The 19232-nt window shown below is 44.1% G+C and overlaps 1 protein-coding gene across 15 annotated transcripts in view; it reads left to right on the top strand.

The window, feature by feature from the left end:
* Positions 1 to 19232, top strand: part of PIKFYVE (phosphoinositide kinase, FYVE-type zinc finger containing) — a 194361-nt gene that overhangs the window by 47829 nt on the left and 127300 nt on the right. For all 15 annotated transcript variants that reach the window (XM_075933821.1, XM_075933817.1, XM_075933820.1 and 12 more), the window contains 2 exons: positions 182 to 320; positions 6451 to 6608. In XM_075933821.1, coding sequence (XP_075789936.1) covers positions 182 to 320; positions 6451 to 6608 — 297 coding nt within the window. The remainder of the gene's footprint in view (positions 1 to 181; positions 321 to 6450; positions 6609 to 19232) is intronic.

Raw genomic sequence — 19232 nt, 5'->3', positions numbered from 1 at the left:
TGCAGTACTCATAATTTGGGATTCATGGAAAACTATACTAAATGCTGATTTGGAAAGCTAATGTATGCTGACACATTGCTTAAAGATTCTCGAAGCATGTTGTTAAGTCACAGCCTGTTCTGATAAATTTGTGTGAAGGGTTTGCAGACTAGAACCGTTGTTTCTCTCTCTCTCTCTCCAGATCGGCCAGCATTACTAACCTGTCCCTAGATCGTTCTGGTTCACCCATGGTGCCTGCGTACGAGACATCTGTCAGTCCCCAGGCTAATCGAACATATTTGAAAGCAGAGACCAATGAGGATGAACGCAAAATTCTTCTGGTACGAACTAGATTTTTGTGATGGCTATTTGTTATGTGCATTTGTCTTTCTAATACTTCCTTTGTAGTACATCTTGTGGCTATTCTTTTTTAAAAATTAGGAAATATTGAATGATCCTTTAGTTTTTCCCTAATGCTTTAGCAAGTTCTAAATGTAAATAGTAGTGGGGTGTGCTTTTTTGTAAAATAGTTCTCTAGTCATTTGAATAAATTAAAGGTACCCCACCTAATGTTAGGCTCAAAATTTGAATATCTCTGTCTGCTTTGGTTGCACATTTAATGCAGCTTTTCTCCTAGGAAGAAATGCATTTATTCAGTCAATGACAGCACAGCACTCTGGAGAAATCCTTTTATAAAACATCTGATTACGAGTTAGTCATGAGAAATATTACATCAGACTAAAGACATCAAACCCTTGTTTACATATTTAACATTGGTAAAATAAAGTCAGTTAAAACGGGGAGGGATTGAGATTTCATTTAAAACGATTGAAACTGCAAAGCTCATGCTGAATCTTTTTGAACTGCTGTTATCATTTAAAACCCATATGTCTTGTGTCTCTCTGGGGTTTGCATATGGATGTTGTACTTAAAAGTACTGCATGGGATCTTTTCAGGGGGAAAAGGTGTAATGCCGCATATATTGGTAATACATACACATAGCAGTCAACACTTACCGTATGCATATGATATTTTGTGTGTGCGTGTGCGTGCGCGCGCGCACATGCACACCCTGTCGTCTTGTTGTTATCAGTAGTTGCTCCCCCTAACTGCACTGGCCAGGTGAGTTAGGTGGGGGAGAGATGGAGCTGGGCTTCTGCCAATCTGGATCAGCACTCCCATGTTGACAAGATGAAAACCCGGGGTTCCTCTGTAAGATGCCTTAAATTTATAGTGTCTTCCCTCTCCTGCAGATCTCCACCAATTAGTCATCACATACATATGCATCATCTGTGAGAGTCATCTGCATATGCAATTAGACATCTGTGGCACCTTCTTTTGAGTGGTGTGTCAGTGCTGCCACATTCTCCTTCAGAGAGGGTGCTTCCAAAATCAGGCACTTGCTGCTGATTCCCAAGGTGTCCATATGTCTAGTCTTGTTTCAATGAGCCCACTTCACAGGTCCCATTGTTCTTCTCATTGTTTTTGGATCTGGCTTCCACCCCCTCCAACCATTGCAAGTGCCAGAAAGTGCTTGTCTTTCATGCCTTATCCATTCACACCTCATTGACTCAATAGGACAATCAATTAAAAGCAAAAGGGGATACAAAGTCTATAAGATATAATAGTGATAGAGATGTAGCCCTGTTAGTCTGGTGTAGCTGAAACAAAATACAGGACTATGTAGCCCTTTAAAGACTAATAAACCATCTTGTTTGTCTTTAAAGTGTTACATAGTCCTGTATTTTATAAGATATAAGGTTTCTATGTAAAAAGACTTAATACAAAGTTTTTGAGTTGTACATGAAAGTATACCAAGTTTCTCTATAAAGAGACTTAATACAACAAAGCTAAAGACTTATTACCAGGGCTTGACAAACTATAGAATCTACTCGCCCGTGGCGAGTAGATTTCAGCCATGTGCCCTGTTTATGGCGGCATGCGCAATGCAGCTCTTGCGCATGCGCAGTGCGGGGTTGGCAAGCGGCTTTTGCTGTCGTTTGTCAAGCCCTGCTTATTACAATGCTAAAAGGACTTGATACAAAGTTAAAATAAAATTTCAATGAGAAAATTACTAATACAGAGATTAATGAAATGTATCTACATGGAAGGGAAGAATGTGATGCTTGGTGGTGGTGTACTTCTTTTATTGTGGAAACATAATGGGTTTTCATATTGAAAACAAGATTTGAAATGAAACAATTTCTTCCTTTCAGGAAGGAGAAACACTCTGCAGCAGTTATCTAGGAGTCTTGGGGAAGTTGGAGAGCTTAGGAGACAATGTCTCTGTCTCACAGACTGAATAAGATGCCAAAGTAACAACAGTTTAAAGATTATAAATACAGCTTCGGGCATAATAGTTAAAGCTGTGCTGTTGTCACTTTAGACCTTGATTTATAGAATTGTTGTTGCATAAAAGCAACTTAAGATGTTATAATTGCTTACTGCAGTGCAGGAATTGTCCTGGGTCTCATGATATGCTTATGTAGTGCATGGAGTTGACTACGATGATAAATAGTTAATGGACTTTGTGTGAGAGAGGGGAGTATGTGACAAAGTGCAGGAACGCTAGAATGCGGAATGAAATCAGTGCAAATTTCCTTAATCTGCAAGCTAAAATTTTAAAGTATTAAGATTCTGAGCTTGATTTCAGTGTAATACTCTAGGCAGTATTAAGATTACTGAATCATTAACAGATGAAATGTTACATACTCCTGCCATAGAAGGAATAAAGTGCTTGTTGCTAATAATCCAAGAACATACAGCAGTGATTTCCAACCTTTTTCCCATGGAGGAACCCTAAAATAACTTTTCATATTCCGAGGAGCCCCCACCTATGAAAACGTTTGCTTGGCCAGAAAACGTTGACAGCAGGGAGCGCAATTCAGTTACTGCTAAATTATTGTCAAGAAAATTTATTTGTAAAGAGCTATTTTTCTCTCTCTAAATCTAAATCTAAATCCACCCACCCACCCCTCTGGCTCGACAATTAGACAATTTTAGCCCGGCACAGGGCCTCAGCGTGCCAAATGGTGCCGCTTGTCAAGCCCTGTGTGTGTGTGAGCTTACATTGTAAGACAAAAATTATTTATTTATTCCACGATTTCTCATGGAAACCCTGACGATGGTCTGTGGAACCCTGATGTACTTGCTAGAGAAGCTGGTACAGGGTGCACAGAACTAGTCAATCCAGTTAATGGGACCAGATTCCTGTAAGACGGGGGTCTCCAACTTTTTTAACCTCAAGCTCACATGTTCAATTTAAGTGCAATGTAAGATCTAACCCAAATACCCTTGTCTGTCTTCCTTGCTCCATCCCCCTTTGTCCCTGAATCTCATTCACTTTCACCAGGCTGGGGTTGGGGTGCAGGCCCTGTTCTTGGGCCAAGGGATTCGGAGTGTGGGAGGGGACGCCCTTAAGGTAGGGAGGTGGGAAGGGTTCTGGAGTGACCTAGGGGAGAGGGTATTTGCCTGGGGAGCACAGGGTTGGGGGCTCAAGTCCCTCTCCCACCTCCTGCACCGCCTGCCCCACGGATGGATCTGGCTCCCGCATTAGGAAAGAAGGATAAAGGAACCTCTGGAGGTAGGGGAGTGGGGTGGGGTGGGCTGGGTTCTGTAATGGCTTAGAGGATGGGGCATTTGGCTGGAGAGCAGAGGGTGGTGGGATAGAGCCCCAGCCCTGCCATGCCCTCCCCCCCCACCCCCCATGCCCATGCTGGGAGTGACCAGATAGCCAACACAGAATAAGGGACCCACTGACAGGGAGGTAGGTTCTGGAGTGTCTAGAGCCGTGGTCACGAACCAGTAGATCGCGATCTACCGGTAGATCTCAGGGGCTCTAAGAGTAACTCTTGAGCCCTCTCTGAACTGCACACCTGCGCAGTACATTTACATTAGATTTCCTCATGTAATGTAGGCGGGGCTTCAAGGAAGGGGCGGGGCAGTAGATCTTCGCCTCTTCTCAAACTTTAACCCTATTTATTTATTTATTTTAAATTATGATTTATCTTGGAAATACAAGTAATGTTAAATCTGACCTTGCTCTTGGAAGCATTAGTATGGCCTCCAAGCTTTCTAAGCCCTTTGTTTGAAGGGTTTTTAAATGAAAAACTCTAAAAACAATCATAAAACCCTTTTTGTTAAATGGGAATTAACAAAAGTACTTGAAGTCTAAATGAAAATTTCTTCTTCTCTCAATCAGCTTACTTGATAACTAATGACATAATTGTACTGTAGGCTGAACTCTTAAATCCCAGGCTCTTTTGGTCCAGTAACATCCATGGCCCAGCGAGCCCCTGGGGCGAGCTGTGAATCTTGTAGTCACAGAGCCCTGACTTGGGCACCTGCAACCAGGGCAAGCTGGGGTACCCCAGGGTACTGGACCAGGGAGGTCCAACCTGCAGTGCTATGTGTTTAGGGTTTTGTTTTTCGGAATGACCTTATGCATTTCTTTAGGTTGACTTCATGCCTCAACAGCTGTAGTAAGGATGTAATAGTGTAGTCGACTAACCGATAAACAAAAGCTTATAGGTTAATGCTATAGACTACACACATCCCCCTTCTCCCCCTTGCCAGTAAATGTTTTAGCAGGCTGGCCAGCAACCTGGCTCAGTCCTGCATGTGCTGGGTCTGAGACCTATCCCCACCGCAGCTCTGCATTTAAAGTAGTCCCGGCTCGTGCCGGGTCTGGGACCTATCCCCACCGCAGCTCTGCATTTAAAGTAGTCCCGGCTTGTGCCGGGTCTGGGACCTATCCCCACCGCAGCTCTGCATTTAAAGTAGTCCCGGCTCGTGCCGGGTCTGGGAGCTCAGACCTGCCCCCCGGACAGGGTATTCTGCCACCCTGTACTTCCTCCCCTTTGCCAGTAAATTTTTAGCAGGCTGGCCAGTAGCTTAAGTCCTGGCTTGCATCAGCTCCAGGACCTATCCCTGCTGTGGCTTTTCATTTAAAGTGTATTAGGAGCCAGGTGGGCAGGCAGCCTTGCTCAGTTCCGGCTCGTGCGGGATCTGGGAGTTCAGTCTTGCCCCTCCCCCTGGACAGGGGCGGCTGCCACCCCATGCTGTGCAGCAGTGCTGGGTGACAGGCAGCTGGTCCATGAGGGGAACTGTTTTTTAAACTAGCTTCCCTTGTGGACCAGCTCCCACCTGGCACTGCACGCTGCTGTCTCTCTAATACAGAGGCAGCAGCACCGAGTGGCAGGAGGCTCCTCAGAAGTGGGGATGGAGTTCACTGGCTGCCAGCCTTGTCCCCAGGGACTATAGAATAGTTGAGTAACTGATCAGAATTCATGAGGTTAATCGTATACAATTAACCAATATTTAGCATCCCTAATCTGTAGCTTTTTTCCTGTCATGAATGTCCATTTAAATGAATGGAATGTCAGGATGTGCTGGTGGCAAAGAGCTATTCTGGCCAGCAGTGATGTATGTAGCCAGGACAAATATGATTGGTAGCATAGCTACATTTTACACAAGTGTCAGGAGGTTTTATGGCAACAAGGTTCCAAATAGTAATGTAACTCACCAACGCCTCACACCCTGTGATTCAGAGTTGTCTAGCACCAGGAATCTGTAGAGAGAGCTTGAATCTTGGTGAGTATTTGGAAATCTTGTTGTTGGATATCCTGGGCCCTTGATTTTATTAATTGTAAAGTGAGGTCCTAGAGGTGTTGGACTATACAGAAAACTAGCTTTGTTTTCCTAGGTCTGGCTGCTCTTATGAAGGTGGAAGTATGGGGAAAGGGATGGTGGCCTGAACCTTACGGATTCAGAAGGGGGTACAGAAGATGGGAGGAAGGGATAAGGTGATGGGTTTAGACTCTTGATTGTCCAACAGGTAATAAGTGGAGATGTTGGAGAGGGATCCTTTCATAGAAATGAAATGATAGAAGTTACCTGAACAAAATTCAATATGAAAAGTATCATTCTTCAAGGAATCCCTCATCTACATGACCAGAGAGAGGCTTCGGTGCAGCATTCAGGTCAACAGCATAGAATGCTCAGAAGAGCATTTATTGCTTTTACCTGAAGAAAGAATCGGTGTTCCTTGGTTTTCTATATTCCACCGCACCCCACAGCAGGCTGAAAGAGGGAATTCAGATCGGTAGCTTTATTGCTACAAAAGCACTTGCATGATTGATTGGTAATCACACAGTGAGCTTCTGCACCGTTTATATATAAAATATTACTTCAAAAATTCTTCCCTTGCTTTTTTCTTGATTGGCCTTTAGTACTAATCTGCTATTTCCTCAATCTCTGTTTTATAGGGCTGGGCCACTTGCTATGAAAGAATGGATTTAAACATAAGTTGATATGCATTTGCTTCTAACTAAATAGTGTATAACAGATTGGATTTACACTTATTAATGTAAGACTGTTGATCTAGCAGTCAGTGTGAGGACTTAAGCTGATGTAGCTACATCTAACTCTGAGGTCAGTCTTTATAACACTTTGTAATTGTGTTTCTCATAGGATTCTGTCCAGTTAAAGGATTTGTGGAAGAAAATTTGCCATCATAACAGTGGGATGGAATTTCAGGATCACCGCTATTGGCTCAGGACACACCCCAATTGCATTGTGGGAAAGGAGCTTGTCAACTGGCTCATCAGAAATGGACACATTACAACAAGGTATTCCTGACATTTAAAACTGATTAAATTAAATCCATGGCCATTGCACTCGTTGTTGGCATGTGTGTGTGTGTGTGTGTTTTTTTTTTTCTTTTTTTAGTAGTATATTTCCCTCTTTTTAAAGCAAGAGAGCGAATCGTCAATGTATGGAGAGAAGAAAGAGGAAATAAGACTCTTCCTCAGGTGGATGTACAGTAGACTTCTGATAATCCGGAACCTATGGGATTTAGGTGGTGCCGGATTATCAGATATGAAGGACTATAAGCAGGTTATATATGTACGGTATACATTATATACTGTATATAACATGTTCTTAACCCTTTTTATTGTACATACGGTATACAGTATACTGTAATGTTTTGGTTTTTTAAGCCTTTTTTACCCTTTTTGCTCAGTTCAGCTGCTGCTGCTGTTACCTTATGACTCTTTTTTTTTTTTTTTTTTTTTTTTTTCCGAAGCTCACTCACTAGGCTCTTGCCATTTTGATGCCGGACTATCAGGAGGGCCGGACAACTGGAGTTTTACTGTACTATGAAACACATATCATACCCTAGCATGGGGGATCCCCCCAATGACATGGGGCTCCCATGGCTGGGCAGTCCAGCACCAGATTCAACACCCCCCTCCACCTTCCTTCCCCCCACACAGAGGGGGCAGCCACTCTGCGGGGAGCCAGTCTCTCTGCAGAGAGGGCAGTATGGGGGCCAAGAAAGCAAGGAGGCTGACAGGATGCAGTCTCAGGAGAGCTGGCGAGCAGTGCCAGCACAGGCTGGAAGACTTCAGAGGAGCATGGGGCAGCTACAGTCAGCCAGAGAAAAGCTGTGCTTTTAAGCGGGAAAGTGACACGTGTCTCCGGCAACCCAATGCGCCTCTGAAGCCTTTCAGCCTGTGTTTGTGCTGCAGGCAGTCATCTGGTGAGTGACAGCTGCCCGTGGGGTGGGAGGGTGGGCAGCCATGGTTGCCCACAACGGGGGTGGAGTTGCCAGGGGATGGAGAGTCCACAAATTGCATAGCTGGCAGGAAAAAGCTAAATTTTGAAGCCTGAAAGCGCCGCTTTTCTCCAGCAGCTGGCTGTGTGGCTGCGCTGCCCCCACCTCCTGAGTCTCTAGCCTCTGTAAAGTTGTGCTGTTGTTGGCTGCCACCTGGTGAGTGGCTGCTGCCAGTGGGCAAGGAGGAGAGCAGCTGGAGAATGAAGACCCTGGGGAAGGGTTGGGGAAGTACCCAAGTGGTGAATGGAACCATGCGCCCCTCCCCCACCTCCAGGTGGAGAATGTGGGTCTCTGCCCACTTATCTGAGCCAGCCAGCACAGGGCCACTGGGGTACCTGAAGTTGTCCTCTGCCGCCTTGGAGATCTTTATAGGCCGGTCAGTCTTATTTCAGTCCCGGGAAAAATCATGGAGGGGATCCTGAAGGAATCCATTTTGAAGCACTTGGAAGAGAGGAAAGTGATTAGGAATAGTCAGCATGGATTCATGAAGGGCAGGTCGTGCCTGACCAATCTGATTGGCTTCTATGATGAGGTAACTGGCTCTGTGGACATGGGAAAGTCAGTGAATGTGATATACTTTGACTTTAGTAAGGCTTTTGATATGGTCTCCCACAATATTCTTTCCAGCAAGTTAAGGGAACATGGATTCGATGGATGGAAGGTCGGGCCTAGCGGGTAGTGATCAACGGCTCGATGTCAGATTGATGGTCAGTTTCCAGCAGAGTGCCCCAAGATTTGGTGTGGGAACCAGTTTTGTTCAACATCTTTATTAATGACCTGAATGAGGGGATGGATTGCACCTTCAGCAAGTTTGCAGATGACACTAAGCTAGGGGGAGAGAGAGATACACTGGAGGGCAGGGATAAAGTCCAGAGTGACTTGGACAAATTGGAGGATTGGGCCACAAGAAATCTGATGAGGTTTAACAAGGACAAGTGCAGAGTCCTGCACTTGGGACAGAAGAATCCCAAGCATTGTTACAGGCTGAGGACCGATTGGCTAAGTAGCAGTTCTGCAGAAAAGGACCTGGAGATTACAGTGGATGAGAAGCTGGATATGAGACAACAGTGTGCCCTTGTAGCCAAAAAGGCTAATGGCATATTAGATTGCATTAGAAGGAGCACTGCCAGTAGATCCAGAGATGTTATTCCCCTTTATTTGGCTCCGGTGACGCCACATCTGGAGTATTGTCCAGTTCTGGGCCCCCAGCTACAGGAAGGATGTGGACACATTGGAGAGGGTCCAGCGGAGGGCGACTAAAATGATTAGGGGGCTGGAGCATATGACCTACGAGGAGAGGCTGAGGGAGTTGGGTCTATTTAGTCTGAAGAAGAGAAGAGTGAGGGAGATTCCAAAGAGGATGGAGAGAAGCTGTTCACAGTAGTGATGGATCACAGAACAAGGAGCAATGGTCTCAAGTTGTGGTGGGAGAGGTCCAGGTTGGATATTAGGAAAAACTATTTCACTACGAGGGTGGTAAAGCACTGGAATGGGTTACCCATGGAAGTAGTGAAGTGTCTATCCTTAGAGGTGTTTAAGTCTTAGCTTAACAAAGCCCTGGCTAAGTTGATTTAATTGGGATTGGTCCTGCCTTGGGCAGGAGACTGGACTTGATGGCCTTCTGAGGTCTCTTCCAGCTCTATGGTTCTATGATTTGTGTCTCCTCTGTCAGTCGTCTTTCTTAGCCCCACTGTGGTGTCTCTGCTTGTCCTCTGGGTTCCCAGATGGTTCCCAGACCTTGCTCCGGGGTCTGGCTATTCTCTCTGAGGCCCTGCCTGAAACCTTAGTTCCTATGCCTGTGGCTCACACTCAGGTTTGGACCTGCATGTAGGAAAGACTGGGGTGGCTTTCAACTCCCCACTGTTAACATTCTAGTGACAGTCGTGTTAAACCTAATTGGGGAATTGGTGGTCTAGACCATGACTCACAAAGGCTCACCTGTAGCTACACCTCTGTTCTTTTAAACATTTGCATTTACCTAAAAAATAAGGTCAGGTTTTTTTAGCAATAATGAAATAAAACTATGAGTCTGGCAGTCAAAAATGCAGAAAAATGAAGGCGAGGTAAAAAAGACAAAGCTAAGCAAAAAGGCAGTTTTTCATCTTATTTTAAAAATCTTGAAGTATTGAACAGAGGACACTCATCTTCTAGGAAACATCTCAATTATCTTCTTATTCTTATTGGAGGAAAGTGCTCAGATGTGATGTTGCCGCTGTAAAACGGCTGTCTTCTTTGGGACTATTCTTAAGAGGACATTGAGTCATCAGTGTCAAATCAAAAAGGTAATTTTTTTAACCTTGAATATTTTAGTGCATTTGACAATTTTTAAAATGTTCATTGAAAAAATAACTATTGTGACTCAGAGAAGACCAACTTTTTAATGCACCAAATCTACAGTGAATTCATTACTATAATGGCAGAGCAGCTCAGAAACCTTTATTTCATCAGTGAATTGGATGCTAAGTACTTTTCCATAATAGTTAATTCAACACCAGATGTCCTTGTCATGGCCAAATTCCCCAACCTTGGCACTTTGAGTGTATGTAATGGAGGCCGGGTAGTAAAATAAAACCACTGTCAGATTCTGTCTCTGCAGTTCCCAGAGATGAAAAAAGTTTTCTGATTTCAGTTTCCCCTGAAATCTATTTGGTATTGCCATCACCAAGGGTCCAAATCTTTTTCCAGGGAAGAAATACTTGGAATCTCTTCCCTGAGGACAAAACTCCTCAATCTCCTTTCCCCAAGGAGTTTGGAAACAAACAAGCAGTCTCTCATAGAGAAGAATGAACCTTGGTGTCTCCTGTAACATGTCTGCAGCCAGGCACTTAAGTTTAAGGACATAAAAGATCAACCATTACCATTTAACAGAACAAAAAAAATCCCACTTTTATTATTAAAACAAGACTATCGGTGAAAGCCTAGTAAATGAATTGGTGTTACAAGCCATGAATTGGTGTTACAAGCCATGAATTGAAACAAAACTCGGGTATTCTTCCGGGATTAATCCTTGGTTACGAGAGAGAAAAAAGACAATTAACCAGCTCAGACATAATTTCCAACCCACAAACAAGGAAAACAATAAACCTGATGGATTACCTAAACTTTTTCCTGTTCACACATTCTGATAAATCCAGGGGATCTGTTTTGGGGGGAGTTCATTTCTTCCCTCTGTGCCTGGAGAAGATTCCCCCCCTCTCTCTCTCAAACAAAGAAGACTGCTTCCCACAGTTTGGAATTCTTTAGCTGCATTTCATTGGCTTAATACCCAGCATTTAAGGTTAGCTTACGGTTAGCTTAATCTCTTCCTCACTCTCCAGGTAAGTTAGGCTCTCCTTTGCAGCTTCCATTTATGACAGTCCCCTAAAATCCCACACTTCAGAATGCCTAGAGACTATAGTTTTGGTAATCATTGTAGGTTCAGGTTTGGACATCAAAAAATGTTGTGGGCAGAGCTTTGATAATGCTGCAAATATGGCAGGAAAATAGTCGGGTCTACAGGCAAGACTGAACAATGTATATCACGCTGCTTTATTCATGCTGTGTTCCGGCCATTCCTTGAATTTAATCTACAATGCTGCAGCTGCATCTTGTGAGGGAGCTACACATTTTATTTATTTTTTTGAAAATACATAAAACAGTGCTTTATTTTTTGTTTTGTTTTGTTTTTTCATTTCTACACATGAGTGAAGAATGCTATAATTATGCGTGGAGGAGGCAAATGGAAAGCATTTGACAGTCAAAAGAATTTGTGACATCAGGTGGTCTGCTTGTGTAGATGCTGTTTTGGCTTTCAAAATGAGATGTTATGTTTATAAAGAGAACCTTCTTAGACATAGCCACATCAAAGTCTGAAAAACTGAAGCAAAATCTTAGCAGAAAAGTTTGAAAAGTATGATGTTGTTTTTACTGCAAAGAATTAATTAATGTTGTCAGCAAATCACTGCAAAAAGTTGATACAAATTTATTGAATGCAGCACAATTGTTAGCCTTTGTTACAAGTTTTGTCACAAAAGTTTAAAAGGACTATAGGTCTATGGAAGCAGAGACACTAACATTATAACAGAAAATATAGGTTTCTCTGATAGATCTGATGAGAAGTCTGTGAAACTCCCAGTAAGTTTATAATATAACTTAGATAGGGCCACGATAAGGTGGGTGCATAATTGGCTGGATAACCGTAGTCAGAGAGTTGTTGTTAACGGTGCTAAATCCTGCTGGAAAGGGATAACAAGTGGAGTTCTGCAAGGGTCTGTTTTGGGACCCATACTGTTCAATATCTTCATCAATAATGTAGATATTGGGATAGAGTACGCTTATTAAGTTTGCAGATGATACCAAACTGGGTGGGGTTGCAACTTCTTTGGAGGATAGGGACATAATTCAAAATGACCGTAGCAAGTTAGAGAAATGGTCAGAGGTAAACAGGATGAGGTTTAATAAAGAGAAATGCAAAGTGCTCCACTTAGGAAGGAACAATCAGTTCCATACATACAAGATGATGGGAAGCGACTGTCTAGGAAGGAGCATGGCAGAAAGGGATCTAGGGGTCATAGTGGACCACAAGTTGAATATGAGTCGTCAGTGTGATGCTGTTGCAAAAAAAGCAAAGATGGTTCTAGGTTGTATCAACAGGTGTGTTGTAAGCAAAACTCGTGAAGTCATTCTGCTGCTCTACTCTGCACTAGTTAGGCCTCAGCTGGAGTACTGTGTCCAGTTCTGGGCGCCACAATTCAAGAAAGATGTGGAGAAATTAGAAAGGGTACAGAGAAGAGCGACAAGAATGATTAAAGGTTTAGAGAACATGACCTATGACGCCAGGCTTCATGAACTGGGCTTGTTTAGTTTGGAAAAAAGAAGATTAAGGGGGGACATGATAGCGGTTTTCAAATATCTAAAAGGGTGTCACAAGGAGGAAGGAGAAAATTTGTTCCTCTTGGTTTCTGAGGACAGGACAAGGGGTAATGGGCTTAAAGTGCAGCAGGGGAGGTTTAGATTGGACATTCGAAAAAAATTCCTAACTGTTAGGGTGGTCAAATATTGGAATAAATTGCCAAGGGAGGTGGTGGAATCTCCCTCTCTGGAGATATTTAAGAACAGGTTAGATAGACATCTGTCAGGGATGGTGTAGACCCGTGGTTCCCAACATGGCGCCCGCGGGGGCATTTCTCGGCGCCCGCCAAGTGCTCAGGGCTGGCTTGGCCCCGGGCGCGCGGCTCTTGGGGGAGAGAGCGCCGGCCCCGGAATGTGGCTTGGGGGGGGCCCTGCGCCCCTCCCCCGGGCGCCCGGTGGGCGAACGGCCACGCCCCCGGCGCCCGGCAACCCCAAATGGTTGGGGACCACTGGTGTAGATGGAGCTTGGTCCTGCCTTGAGGGCGGGGGGCTGGACTCTATGACCTCTCGAGGTCCCTTCCAGTCCTATTATTCTATGATTCTATGAAGTTTGTTTTTTGATGAAACTAGAGACAATGAAATCAATTTAAAAGGGAAAGAGAAGATCATTGTTTAGACTGGCAGTGTTATTTGTGACACAATAATAGTGCAATTCCAGAGTAGAGATGAATTTCTGAAGAAGAGGACAAAGACGCATCTTTTTGAAGATGACGTGAAACATTGCATTCATTTTATTAAAAATTGAGGCCTGTACTTCGAGATCACCAGTTGATTTTTATAGGCTTATATATGACAGTTTGAAATTAAAAACCTTTCCAATTGTAGAAACCATTCTGAAAATATTTTTAACAATACCTATCTCAAATGCTTCTGGTGAATGTTCTTTTTCTGTATTGAAATGAGTTAAAATTATTTGCAAAATACAATGTCAGGTACCCGTGACAAGTTCAGCAATATTGACAAATGAAAGTTCCTTTTTAACAAAATATTACTTAAGTGATGATTTTGAAAAGTAAAAGTGAAGAGAGAAAGCTGTCTGAGTATATATTTTTTTTCAATTTGAGTAAGTTTCTTCAGAGGAAGTTAACTTTTATTTTTCCATTCATGTGCTATCTATACATTTTATTTTTACATATTTTTCATTTTACCTTAATGCAAATACAAATTTTCATCTTGACCAGAAGTTCTCCAACTGTGCTCTGAGAACTCCCTTTGGGTAGACTGAGGAAAGATTCTGGTTATTTTTTTTTATTTTTTTTATTTTTGTTAAAGAAAGCACTCTTATCCAAATCACTTTACAGTGGTTAGCTAATGGTAGAAACAATATTTGGAAAGATCCTTAAGTGATCCACTAAGACCCTCAGCAATTTTCAAATGGTCTGTGGGAAGAAAAATTTAGATCACAAAACAATCAAGGTACCTCATTTTATTTTCATTTTTGTACTTATTACTCATAACATAGGAGGAGGAGAAAGATAAAGAAAAAAAGACTGAAAAATAGGAGAGGCAGGAAGAGTGAATTTTTTTTCTTGGCTGGGTCCTGGGGGGAGGGGCAAAAATGAAGCTGAGCACAGGACCCGACTGACTCTAAATCTATCACTCTCTCTTCCTCTTCCTCCTCTCCCTTCATTTGAAAAAGGTAAAGAATGTCTCTTAATTCATTTGCCAATTCTGACATCACATAGCCTAGAATGAAGGGAGAAGTAGAATCAGAAGCCACATTTTCTCTAATTTTTATTTCATTTCATGTGTGGAATAAATCTTGTTCAAGTGATTGCTCATGTGCATTCTAGTTTGTGTGTGTGCATGCATGATCACTGGATGACTTTCCTTAGCGGTACCGATTGGGTTGGCTGTAGTGCCCCCTATGGTGATGCCTCATGGCATCACATATATACCTCTGCTGACCTGACTCCCTTTCAGTTTTACCAGTGGTGGTTGTTTGGAGCTTCTGACTTCTTGCTTAGCAAGTAGTTCTTCTCTAACGCTTCATTTAACAAGTTCTTTGTAGTATAGATAGAGTTCTCAGTCCTCCAGGATGATGCGGCCTTCAGCACAGCTGTACTGCATTCCGCAATAAGTTGAGGTACAGTTAATTATCTTTGTAACTAGTGTTCTTCGAGATATGTTGCTTATATCCATTCCAGACTTGCCTGCCTTGCCTCTGTTCCACCAAGAAGGAACTGAAGCAGGAGTCAGGTCGGCAGAGGTATATACGTGACACTGGGAGGCATCATCTCTTGGGAGCACTCCAGCAACCTGGTAGATACTGCTAGGGAAAAGTCTTCTGATTATAATGCACACCGCATGCGTACACACACATTGGAATGGACGTGAGACAAATCTCAAAGAACAACAGTTACAAAGGTAAGTAACTGTTTTTTATGTGCACTGAGGTCCGTGTGCATGTACGCCACCAGTAGAAACACATGCTGCCAGTGGTAGGTGCTTTGTTAATCTGCTGGGCGGCATTTGAATTTTTCCTGGATGGCTGTCCAAGCGCTCAACTAACAGCGAACACTGATAAGCTAGGGCAGATGATTAACCCAAAGGGAGGAAAAAAAAGGTAGTTTGAGAGTGGGGACGAAGAGAGGTGGGGGGTGTGTGTGTGTGTGTGTGTGTGTGTGTACACGGGGGCGGAGGGGGAAGGGGGAACAGAATGAGTGTAATAGTCTGAAGTGGGCAGAGGGGACAGTGGGGAAAAATACTAGTCACTAGATTTCTGTTAAGAATGTCACTGGTTTTGGAACACTTTGCTTCATTGCATCATTGATCAGCTCATCCTAAAAGTTTCTTACTCCTGGTCTATGCTAGGGGTTTAGGTCGAATTTAGCTGCATGTGGTCGTTCCACCCCCTCCTTTCCCCTGGCCCAAATGAGTCCACACTACCCAAGCCCAAGGCCGTGTCATCAGTCAAGCAGAGTCATTCCAGTGGGCTCCTGACAGGTCTTTTACTCTGTCGATGATAAACTTTTGGCTGCATGCGTGTGCTCCTCGGTCTAACATGCTAACCATGTGCAACAGACTCCGAGCAAGTCTTCAGAACTTGCTTCTTATTTCCAAATCAGATAAGAATCAAAAGCACCTAGCTAGGTTTATTGCCAACTTAAGTACAAAAAGTTGTCATGAAACAGACTTGTCACTGCACCATTATACATATGTACACCATGACAACGGGCTAACACCCAATCAGTGCTCTGGATTTTAGCGTTTCTCCCTCAGTCAGTTGCCAGCCACTCTTTTGGATGCACTTTTATAAACTGGTACAAACAAGTTACACATCACTCCTGAGGTATCAGGTTGCTATCTTCTGTTAGCTAGTTGCCACCCCTTACCTCACAGAAGGGGCGTTTCCTATTAATAGCCATCATGCTATCAACTGAGACCCAGTCCTGAACCTTGGTTGGTATGTATATTGTTTGTAGGATGTGTGTTAGTACTAAAATGTTTCTTAACGAGATGTTTGGGTATGACCCCTCTGGAATGTGCCTAGTACCTCTTACGTATGAGTGTTTCTGTAATATCAGCCCTGTTCTTGCCAATTTCTGTGAACAGAGCTTGCCTTTTGCTCACAGCTTAATTCTGCTTTATATTAGCAAAGACTTGACCATTGCTGTCAAGGCCTCAAGCCTCATACCCTGCCTGTGGTGTGAGCTTATGTTTCAGGTTCTCATCTTACTACATGCCACTGAAGTGTATTTCGGTATTCCTGCTTTTCACATGGAGTACCACAAAATTCAACCTTCCATAGTCACATTTATGATAATGTAGACTTAGCATTTCGACTATATGTTCCTGGCTCTGGGAGGCACCCCCCAGTACCCTGCTGTGATCGCTTTGGCCAGAACTTGAAACTCTACTGCTCTCCATCTGAACAGGAAAAGCTTGAGAGAGTATGAATTTCATTTCCTGTGTGGTCAGCGTTGCAAGCACACCTCAGAGCAGACAGAACTCATGGCTAAGAGCTCAAATTCCATAAGCTCCAGTTTCCTGGGACAAAGAAGAGCACCAGCACAGAGTGTGAAGAAGCTCTTGGACCTCATCCAGGCGTATGGAGAGGAATCCAGTCTCTTGCAGCTCTGAACTAGCAAAAGGAATGCCGCTATCTACGTGAAGATCGCAAAGTGCTTAGTGGAGAAAGGCTACCTCAGGGACACCCAAGAGTGCCATGTTTAAAGAAAGGAAGCTGAGGTAGTCCTACTACAAGACAAAGGAGGCAAATGGGCAGTCTGATGCATCACTGCAAACATGCCACTTCTATGACCAGCTGCATATGATCTCAGGGGGGACATGACCAGCTTTCCAAACCAGACTGTTGAACTCTCAAGACCTTCAGGGCAACAGCATGGTGGTGGAGGGGGAAGGAAGCAGAGAAGAATGGTCAGCCAGTAATCAGTGAGAGCCAAGTACTCTTTATAATCTTGGAGCCAATCCCCTCCTCCTAGGATGTCTTTTGGGCACTAATGCCAGGGAGGGCACTTGTGGTAAGTTTACTTTTTTTTTTTCTTGCTACAGAAGGGCTAAAGCAATTGGATGTGATGTGTGGTGCATTCTGTGTCTACACGGTGTGGAGGTTCCAGAACAGTTTGTTAGCATGTCTGGAGATGGAGCGGAAGTCCTTCCTGCATATCTCCATGAAGCTCTGATAGGAACTTTTTGATCCTTCTCACATTTCTGGGGAGGCTGCCTTATTCCATTCTCCATGGCAAGACATCTTCCCAGCCAAACCAGTAGAAATTGGTCTGGCATAAGGGTCAGGTTTCTGGCCATATTTAGTCAGCCATATTTAGTCCATATCACGCTGTGATTTTGGAGAAAACTGATAGCATGGCAACCTGGATGAAAGAGGAGGAGAAGCTATTAGCTGCTGCTGCTTCTGCTAGCATGGCTTCAGCCTATGGCACCCTCTCTCTCTCTCTTCCTCCTGCACACATCCCTGCAGGATGGGAAAGTAGCACTTTCCTGGGAAGCAGGAGGTGGTGGCTACAGAGGGAAGCCACATAAGCTGCTGCCCTTGCAGACCCCTTTCTGTACCTGCCTTAAAACTGCGTGAGTCTAGATGTTCCCTTGAGAACTGTGTGTCTCCTGTAAAGCAGCTGCTGTAAAGCATAACCTTGCCCTTGAACAGAACGGCTACATCTACACTGGCCCCTTCTTCGGAAGAGGCATGCTAATTTAGAACTTTGGAATAGGGAAATCCATGGGGGATATTTAAATATCCCTCGTGGGATTTAAATAAACATGGCCGCTGCTTTTTTTCCGGCTTGGGGAAAAGCCGGAAAAGAGCGTTCAGACTGGCGCGATCCTCCGGAATAAAGCCCTATTCCGGAGGATCTCTTATTCCTACTTGAAAGAGATCCTCCGGAATAGGGCTTTATTCCGGAGGATCGCGCCAGTCTGGACGCTCTTTTCCGGCTTTTCCCCAAGCCGGGAAAAAAAGTGGCAGCCATGTTTATTTAAATCCCGCGGGGGATATTTAAATATCCCCCGTGGATTTCCCTATTCCAAAGTTCTAAATTAGCATGCCTCTTCCGAAGAAGGGGCCAGTGTAGACATAGCCAACATGTCTCCGTTGTCTTTAGAGAGATCTTTGCTGTATGCTAACAGATTAGGTTTTAGGCTCCACAATGTATTTCCTGTAACGAGTGCCCTTGTAACTTTTTGGTACAGTGGGAACAGTAGGGAGCTTGTTGCCTATTCCCTGACTCCAGCAGCTGTCCTGATCGCCCAAATCCACAGGTGAAAACTTACAAGGGAAGACTTGTTTAAGGAGCAAATGGAGTGGAGGAATACGCTACTGGAGGGGAGGGAAGGGGAGCGGAGTGGCAGGAGAGAAGAGCATGCAGGGAACCTCAAATGAAGCACCAGGAAAATGTCTTTTTGTGCCTGATAGCTGTGATGGATTTCTCCCCTATACACAGATGCACACATGCCTCATAGAATAACTTTCCCTGATCACCCAGTTATGTAGCCTCCATCACCAGAGGCCCTAGGACACCGGAGTGATAGGGGAGAACTAAAGGGCAGCCTCATACTCAACCTCCAGGGAAGCATCGCAAAAGGATATTGTCCTTGCATTTCTGATTCTCTGCCCCTACTCCCTCCCCGATGGTCCCACCATGGTGGGGCACCCCAATGAGAGCAACTTGCATGACTCTCAAAACTGGCCATTCATAAAGCTTTCTTTCAAAGAGCTCTCTGATTTGCACTGCCCTGCACTGTGCTGTCTATTGCCCTGGTGTCTGGCTGTTCAAACTTCTGGCTATGTGCTTTGCCTCAGCTCCCCACCTTGCCAGATAGCTTCCCTCCTTGCTCTCAAAAATATTATGGAACACACAGCAAGCTGCCATCACAAAGAATGTGTTTGCTAAGGTCTAACCTAGTTGATAGACTCCTAGACCTTCCCTTTAAAGCTCAAAAGCACATTCCACCACCATTCTGCACTTGCTCAGTCTGTAGTTGACCTGTTCTTTACTGCTGTTCAGGCTGAGCTTATACAGCTTCATCAACCATGTGAGCAAGTGGTAGGCTGGGTCACCAAGGATCATTGTTGGCTTTTCCACCTCTCCATTTCTAATTTTCCAGTCTTGGAAAGAAGTTCCCGTTTGCAGCTTTCTGAAGAGATGCAAGTTCCTAAAGATGGGCAATGCACACGTCTTGCACCTTTCCTGACCATCCCATGTTGATGTCAGTGAAACAGGCCTTGTGTTCCAGCAGTGCTTGCAGCACCATCAAGAAGTGCTCC

Source organism: Pelodiscus sinensis, chromosome 7 (assembly GCF_049634645.1).
Source record: "Pelodiscus sinensis isolate JC-2024 chromosome 7, ASM4963464v1, whole genome shotgun sequence".
NCBI classification, from domain to species: Eukaryota; Metazoa; Chordata; order Testudines; family Trionychidae; genus Pelodiscus; species Pelodiscus sinensis.
Note: the sequence above shows the minus strand (reverse complement) of the source record. Positions and strands in the feature narration are given on the sequence as shown.